The sequence below is a fragment of the Lolium perenne genome, chromosome 6 (assembly GCF_019359855.2).
Source record: "Lolium perenne isolate Kyuss_39 chromosome 6, Kyuss_2.0, whole genome shotgun sequence".
NCBI lineage: Eukaryota > Viridiplantae > Streptophyta > Magnoliopsida > Poales > Poaceae > Lolium > Lolium perenne.
The window spans coordinates 207235180-207244011 of record NC_067249.2 but is presented as its reverse complement, the minus strand read 5'-3'; the positions used below and the strand labels follow the sequence as shown (position 1 = coordinate 207244011).

Genomic DNA, 8832 nt, shown 5'->3' with positions numbered 1-8832 from the left:
TAAACAATATCGGATCATACAATATATTTGAGCAATTACATCGTCAATTATTTTTATAGTCTAAAAATGTATCGACTAAGACATGTCTAAATTTGGTACAACATACATATTAATATATTAAGAAATAATAGAATGAGATATCAAAAGGTACAAAAGTTTGGTACAAACTAATGACCGGATAAACTTAAGTCGCTCATTTTTTTATGGAGAAAATGATATATTTGACATTGGTTGTTGTGTGCTTTGCTATCGATTGTGGTGTGTTTGTGTTTATTAGTTGAAGGTGGGTGGAAGGGCTGGTGCCTTGCACAAGTTCTTCCGTAGGTTTGCTTCGGGAGGGAGAATTCTAGGATTTCTAGGTATCGATTCAAAATATTACTATAATAAAAAACATTCCGTAGTAGCAACGCGAACACATTTACTATACAGTAGTGTTTTTTGTTTATAGAAAAAGTTTGCTGTTGGCATTGCTAGTGCGAGCTGAGAACCCTCCTCGGTTGGTCGACCGCGCCACGGCACCAAGCGGTCGAGTCAATCATCAGTACTACTGATACTAATTCCCATCGGTATCTGAACTTGATTCATTTACTACGTGAGTGAGGCTAGATGCTGCAGCCCTCGCGGCACCGACGGCGCGTGGACATGGACGACGCCCTCCAGCGCCTGCACGACGTGCGCCATGGTGGGGCGGTGATCCTCCTGGTCCTGGATGCACCAGCACGCCACCCTGCACGCCCGCTCCAGCTCCTCCTCGCTGACGTCGCCGCGCAGCCGCGGGTCAGCAACGGCGCCCACTTCCCCTTCCACAACCTTCCCCGCGGCCCACACGGGGAAGAACGCCGACGACCCCGCCGCCGGCTCGACCTCACTGCCGCCGCCACTGCCATTGCCACGCCGTCCGTACCCCTCGGAGTTGCGCCGTCCGTACCCCTCGGAGTTGCGCCGTCCGGAGATGAGCTCGAAGAGCACCATCCCGAAGCTGTACACGTCCGCCTTGACGCTGATGGGCTGGCCGGAGATCCACTCGGGCGCGAGGTAGCCGATGGTGCCCCGCATCGTGGTCAGGGCGCGGCTGAAATCCCTCCCGACCAGCTTCGCCATCCCGAAGTCGGCGATCTTCGGGGACATGCCCGCGTCCAGCAGTATGTTCTCCGGCTTGATGTCGCAGTGTATGATGCGCTCCCGGCAGCCGTCGTGCAGGTAGACGAGCCCCCTCGCGACGCCGAGCATGATCTCGTACCGCTCGCGCCAGCTCGGGAACGAGCCGCCGCTGCCGCCGAAGAGGTAGCCGTCGAGGGAGCCGTTGGTCATGTACTCGTAGACGAGCATCTTCTCGTCGCCCGCCGAGCAGAAGCCGAGGAGCCGGACGAGGTTCACGTGCTGGATGTGCCCCAGCGTGCTCACCTCCGTCCGGAACTGCTTGTCGCCCTGCCGGAGCCCTTCCAGCTTCTTCACGGCCACCTGGGTCGTCGTCGTGCTGCCTCCCTTGTGCTTCTGCTTCAGGACACCGCGGTACACTGAGCCGAAGCCGCCGCCACCCAGCCGCTCGGAGAAGTTTTTCGTGGCGGCGCGGAGGTCGCTGTAGCTGTACACGGCCAGGGAGGAGCCCTTCTCGCTTGACATGCTCCTCCGCCGCCGCCGGGCTAGAAGAATCCTCCATGCTAGAAATAAGGACACGCCCAATGCTGCAACGCCGGCCAATGAGATGGCAAGAACAAGCCATAGCGTTCTCCCCACTTTCTTCCCTGTGTCCGCGCTACGCAAATCACGTAGCCCTGATTCTGAAAGCCGGAGATACAGGGCTGACCCGGATGAGGCGCCGGAGTCCGTGTGGAGCTGCTCAAGGTTTCGGAACTCGCCGTGCCAGACGGCGCACCGGCCACCGGAGAAGGTGTAGGCCTGGCAAGAGCAGTTCTTTAGGCAAGCAGACTCGCACTCTGCTTCGCTCTGCGCGGCGCCCACGGCAGCCGAGTCGTCGGGGAGCTTCACGTTATTGAGCGGCAGGAACCCGTCCGTGGTCGACCCGTTACGCGCGCACGTGAGGGGCTCGCTCCGGCGGCACCCGCCGCTCCAGTCGCTGAGCGTCCAGTCCCCCTCCGACGCCGGAGCGAACCCGGGCGGGCACTGGCACGGCGGCTGGCTCCTCTGGTCACAAACGCCGAAGCCGCCGCAGAGCGAGTAAACGTCGCACTGCACGGTGGGCGCGGCCCAGAAGAACTGCCAGCTCTGGCTGGCGGGCACCCAGATGTACTGCTTGGTCTGGCCGGTGAGGTCGAGCACCCTGCGCGTGATGGTGGCGTTGTCGTAGAGCACGTCGGTGACGCGCCGGTACGCCGGCGTCTCGACGTAGGTCTGGTTGAAGAGGACGTTGTTGGTCGCCTCCGGCACGGCGGCAAAGACGCGGCCCGTCCAGACGCCGCTCCGCCAGTAGACGCGGGAGCGGTTCCACAGGAAGAAGAACTCGCTGGTGCCGTTGGGGTCCACCGTGTCGGTGAACATCCCCGGCGCCGGGTCCTGCGCGTTCCGCCACGACGTGAGCGTCTGGTACTCGCCCGTGAGCTTGTTCTCCCCGAGCCACGCCCCGGGCACCTGCGTGTCCGTCGGGTGGTCGAAGCTCTGCCACAGCACGTTGGAGGCGTTGCCGCCGTCCAGGAGAACCAGGTTGCCGTCGTCGCGGATCACCGCGGTGTTGGACCCAGGCGACGATGACCGAGACGTGGACGACATGTTGGACGACCAAACGACGGCCGGCGCGGATGACGGTGGGGATGGGTTGGTGAGGCCTACGAGCTCGAGGTTGCCGTCGGCGGCGGACACCCGGAGCTCCGCGGAGGTGACGTCGGAGAGGGGACGCGCGCGGTTGCCGACCCAGATGACGGTCTGGACGGGGATGTTCTTGTACCAGATGCCGAGGTAGAACCTGCCGGAGCTGGCGGCGGGGCTGAAAAGGCCGGCCTCGAACTTGCCCTGCGCCGAGACAATCGTGCCGTTGCCCCGCAGCGGCTGCCGCGCCGAGACAGCGTCTGCCGTCGTCGCCGCCGCGCCCGGTGCTGGGGCGAAGATCAGCGCGAGGACCGCGAGAGCGGCAACGATGATCAGCGACATGATCGAGCCCTTCAGCTGAATTCTCAGGCGAGGAGCAGAGAGTCCATCAATGTGAATGAGACAGAGGTAGAGATTTCGTGTAGGGTAGGCAGCAACGTGATATCTATGTATCGCGAGAGAGACACATCACACATGCGTACTGATCGCGGCATCATCAACAGGACGAGAAGAGACAAGGGCATAATTGCAGATGAGAGATACCGATAGGCGATGGCAGGTACAAGTAGTAAACGCACGGCCGGTGTGGCGTTGAACTCGTCCGGCGAGGCGGCGATTGAGCGGCGGCGGGTCCTCCGTGGTGACGTAGTACAGACTACAGAGCCGTGAGTCCTACAGGCTCCTCCACAGGGTGAGAAAACAGAAGCACATTTTCATTCAAGTGAGAAAAGCTGGTAAAAAGCAAGTATTTGGTTTTGACTAGCTGGGCGTTCAATTCATACCACCCTTGTCGTAGAAACGCAGATGTGAGAAAGAAGTTCTGCGGTATCTGGTGTGTCGTCGTGGGTCTTTCTAATTTTTCCTAAAAGTATTTTTGGCAAGATCTTAGGACGATTCTCATGATACTGATCGAAGATAGGTGGATCACCGCTTACGTGATAGCTTTGACAAAGCGGTGGTTTTTTCTCCAACAGAGAGAGAATTTTTTAGGAGAAAGATACGATGGTGCGGTAAATAATCGCTCTCGTGAGATAACAATAATCTAATGCAAAGGTCTAGCAGATCATCTTCCGAGGAATGTTTCTCCTGATGCACGCGTCACAGTTTCACACAACCACGCCATATTTCTCTCCAGACTCCAGCTTAGTGGAACGAAGCTAGATATTACAAGTTTGGATTCTATATTTTTATACATGTTACAAATTGTGACAATTGGAGACCAAGTATGAAACATGCAGTCGCACATTACCAGCTGCTAAACTCTTATAAATATGAAAATCATGATCGGTTGCTAAAAAGAAACTTAGAAACACGCATAACTATTGATCGAGAGCAGAAGAATGGGATATGAGGGAAACCACTTTGTTGACATCTCATATGTTCTATACATTTATATATTTACACCAGTGGTTAAGATACTTGTAGGACCCTTACCCTAGAAAAGACTCCGCAAATATATTTAGATATCAAATCAAACACACATACCATAATATGTTTTATAAAGTGGGCCAGATTAGTCTATGGAGACGTGGGTGTTTCACTTTGCTTCCGTATAGGCTAAAGTTGTATGTGAAAATGTATTCTCTTTGATAGTGCAAATTAATTCTTGTAAAAAATATCGTATCATACTATTATATATTTGAGCAATTACATCGTCAATTATTTTTATAGTCTAAAAATGTATCGACTAAGACATGTCTATATTCGGTACAACATACATAATAAGATATTAAGAAATAATAGAATGAGATATCAAAAGGTACAAAAGTTTGGTACAAACTAATGACCGGATAAACAAACTTTGTGTTATGTGCTCTGGTGATAAGTGTATGAAAAGTAACCAAATATTCACTACTTTCATTGGTGGATCTATTATCCAACCACTGAGTATGCCAAGTTTAATAACTATTAGTATGGAACTCTCGCCCTTGCTCCAAAGGGATCGTCCTCGCCACTGGCGGACGCAGCATCCCTGTTGCTCGGGCACTTGCACGGGCTTCGGCCGCGCTCGGCTCATGCGAAAGAAGTTGTCCAGCAACGATCTACCGATGGAGAACGGTGAGTGCCCGGGCTTCCTCCCGCAGGCCTCACGCAGAAGAATTTCCAGCAGCGATCTTGGGATAGGGAATGTGTCAAAGTGGCTTTGCTCGCTCTTTTTTCTCTTTATGTAGAATTAGCCCGTTCAACGGAAGCAGGCCATGAGCACATAGGATTAGCAAACAATTTAGTGATCCATTAATAATTATGCACATCGGGCAAATCAACTCAGCAAGGAGTCAATCGATTCAGGAATAGGTGCTCCTATTCACACTCTCCACATATTACACAGTGTGTCAATACAAAGAAAAAAATCAACTACTCTGTTTTTCTAGTGCCTAAAAACTAGCCAGATGAGATTTTCTTTAGGGTTACTAACTAGACCAGATATACTAAAATGTCCCGAGCTTAGAAGAATTAGCTCATACGACAAAATGTCACCAGTGGTCAATCTTGGCATTCCTCGCCGCTTCTATCACCCATGAATAGTCGCATGCTGCCGCACTTCCACACTTATGTGTTCACCACATACTAATTCAAGCTCCTCGTGCTATCGCGGGATCTGACATGGACGATGGCGCGAGCTCGGCCTAGGGCCAAACCGATGTTACCATGGCCATGGGTGGCCGTATGTGAGTGGCCGAGCAACTACCCTTCTCCTAGAGCGCGCCTGAACAGTTCATGTGGGCATCACCCAAGCACCTCCTGGAGATGAAGAAGAAGCCCGCCATTGCACCCGTACCCACCGCCCTCTAAGTATATGCCTCGCCATCGACCCCACCACTAGCCTTGTTTTCCGCATCCCCAGCGAGGTGCATGTGTTGCTTATATTTGTCCAAGAAAAAAAAAGTTGCTTTGTAGCGCGCCCAAGCTTCGGAAAATTCATGGGTCCGCCACTGGCCCTCGCTGCCCCCCATGCCAGCCGGATTTGATGAGGACATCCCTACTACACTACTACCTCCGTCATTGCAAGATGAAGATGATGTTGTTGTGAAGCTCAAGTCCAATGAAGTCAGGATTGGACCAATGACACGAGCTCGTGCGAAGTTACTTAAACAACAGGTAAATTTGTTCCTAAGTGATACTTTGATCGATGAGAATTTTATACTGCCTAAGTCCTATTACTTATGTATGATCAGGTACAAAGAGGGAGCAAGCATCGCACGAGGAGGAGAGGAGCAGCTGGACGTGAAGCTGGACATGGAGCTGGACATGAAGACATCCCATGGACGCGCGAGGGAGGAGCGGGAGGCATGCGCGAGGCAAGAAGAAGAAGAAGCAGTCCAGCCCGGCGCCAGGCCCGGTCTGACCGGCCGCCACGCTGGCCGACCCGGCGCTAGACCTGGTCCAACCGACCCCCACGCCGGGTGAGCCCGGTTTCAACCGGATCCTGCACTGGTGCCAGCCGGGGACGTTCTGTTTGTCACCTCGGTGCCCCCGGTCATGACCCGGTCCCAGGCCCGGTCCAAACCGGACCGGTCGGTCCCAGGCTCGGTCGACCGGCTCCTGAGCCGGCCGAGTCCGAGTCTGTCTCGACCAGATCCCGATCTGGGTCGGTTATCTTTATATTTTCTCGAACCCTGGTGGTCATGAACCCCTATATAAGTGCCCAGGACGCCCCCAAATTAGGTTTAGACCACGTTTAATATAAACCCTAGTTCATAGTTGATTGCTTTGCAACTCTATTGAATCCCTACACCATATTGCATTGATTTGGTGTAGATCCTGAAAAAGTCTTGTGTGATCTGTTGTTCCATTGGGAATTCACTACAAGAAAAGTTGCCATGGCCGACGAAGTTGAAGTCGCGCCGTGGTTGCTGGTGTACCATGGCCGACGATTTTGGGTCCCTCCGTGGTGCATGTCAAAACTTTTTTTTTCTCGTTTTTGAGGCCACCTAGCCCGACGAAAGCGGCCAAAACGTCGCGTATGGTGGCCCGGGACGTGGTGCATCTCGAAATCTCGGGTTCGCCGGCCGAGTCAACGCAAATCCGCACCGCCGAGGGATGTAGGGCCGGATGGCAGCCTCTACGGCATTGTTTTTTCTAGATCGCGCCATCTCGTTCAACGTTCTCCGATCGAGCCGTTTACGATGCAGGATCATGGGTCCCGCATGTCATCCTCTATGAACCAAAATTCTTTCTATTCTTGGATTTTTTTGACCCCCTGATTTCTGGCTACTTCCTTTTTCTTTTGATCCCTTGCCGCCTTGGAAACGTTGAGACCGCTGCTGCTAAATGGGACCCGCATGTCATCCTCTATGTGCAATCAACTTTCTTTTCTTGGAGTTTTTTTTGGCACCTCATATTTGGTCACTTGCCTTTTTTTCGATCCCCTGCCGCCTCTCAAACGGTGATACCGCTGCTGCTAAATGGGACCCGCATGTCATCCTCTATGTACTATAAAACTTTCTTTTCTTGGATTTTTTTTGGCACCTCATATTTGGTCACTTGCCTTTTTCTTTCGATCCCCTACCGCCTCTCAAACGGTGATACCGCTGCTGCTAAATGGGACCCGCATGTCATCCTCTATGTACTATAAAACTTTCTTTTCTTGGATTTTTTTTGGCACCTCATATTTGGTCACTTGCCTTTTTCTTTCGATCCCCTGCCGCCTCTCAAACGGTGATACCGCTGCTGCTAAATGGGACCTGCATGTCATCCTCTGTGGACTATAAAACTTTCTTTTCTTGAATTTTTTTTGGCTCTGATATTTGGTCACTTGGCTTTTTCTTTCGATCCCCTGCCGCCTCTCAAACAGTGAGACCGCTGCAGCTAAATGGGACCCGCATGTCATCCTCTATGAGCAATCAACTTTCTTTTCTTGGAGTTTTTTTGGCACCTCATATTTGGTCACTTGCCTTTTTCTTTCGATCTCATGCCACGTTTGAAACGTTGAGGAACCTGCTGGCTCATGGGACCCGCATGTCATCCTCTATGTGCTATAAAAGTTTCCTTTGTTGGATTTTTTTCACCCTCTGATTTTTGGCTTGCCTTTTTCTTTTGATCCCCTGCCCCCTTTGAAACGTTGAGTAAGCTGTTGGCTCAAGGGACCCGCATGTCATCCTCCATGTCCATCAACTTTCTTTTCTTGGATTTTTTTTCACCCCCTAATTACTAGCTACTTTCTTTTTCTTTTGATCTCAAGCCGCATTACAAACATTGAGACCGCTGCTGCAAAATGGGACCCACATGTCATCCTCTATGTACAATAAATCTTGGATTATTTTTGGCTCCTGATATTTGGTCACTTGCCTTTTTCTTTCGATCTCATGCCACCTTTGAAACGTTGAGTAAGCTGCTCCAAAATGGGACCCGCATGTCATCCTCTACGAACAATAAAAGTTTCCTTTCTTGGAGTTATTTTTGACCCCTAATTTTTGGCTATTTGCCTTTTTCTTTTGATCCCCTGCCCCCTTTGAAACGATGAGGACGCATTTGTTGGCAGGTCGGTCCCACATGTCATCCTCTATGAACAATAAAAGTTTCCTTTGGTGGATTTATTTTTGACCCCTAATTAATTTACGGCTATTTCCTTTTTTTCTTTTCATCCCTGCCGCCTTGGAATTGTTGAGAATGCTGCTGCCTCATTTTTCTTTTGGTCCTGTGCCGCCTTGGAAACGTTGAGACCGCTGCTACAAAATGGGACCCGCATGTCATCCTCTATGTACAATAAAGTTTCTTTTCTTGGATTATTTTTGGCTCCTGATATTATGTCACTTGGCTTTTTCTTTCGATCTCATGCCGACTTTGAAACGTTGAGGATGCTGCTGCCTCATGGGTCCCGCATGTCATCCTCTCAGAACGATAAATGTTTTCTTTTCTTGTATTTTTTTACCAACTGATTTTTGGCTTTTTTTTTATTTTCGATCCCCTGCCGCCTTTGAAACGTTGACGACGCTGCTGGCTCATGGGTCCCCGATGTCAGCCTCCCCGTACAAGAAACATGTGATATTTTATTTTGCAGACAATAAACGTTGTATTTCGCTCTGAGCTATTGCAAACGGATAAATTAAATCTTTATATCTACATAAA

At 51.2% G+C, this 8832-nt stretch overlaps 1 protein-coding gene across 1 annotated transcript; it reads right to left on the bottom strand.

Annotated features, from left to right (window-relative positions):
* Positions 1-555: 555 nt before the first annotated feature.
* LOC127306269 (G-type lectin S-receptor-like serine/threonine-protein kinase At2g19130) lies at positions 556-3256 on the bottom strand. The gene has a single exon (XM_051336882.2). It carries the CDS (start codon positions 3103-3105, stop codon positions 589-591), a length of 2517 nt encoding a protein of 838 aa, XP_051192842.1. The 5' UTR covers positions 3106-3256; the 3' UTR covers positions 556-588.
* Positions 3257-8832: the final 5576 nt, after the last annotated feature.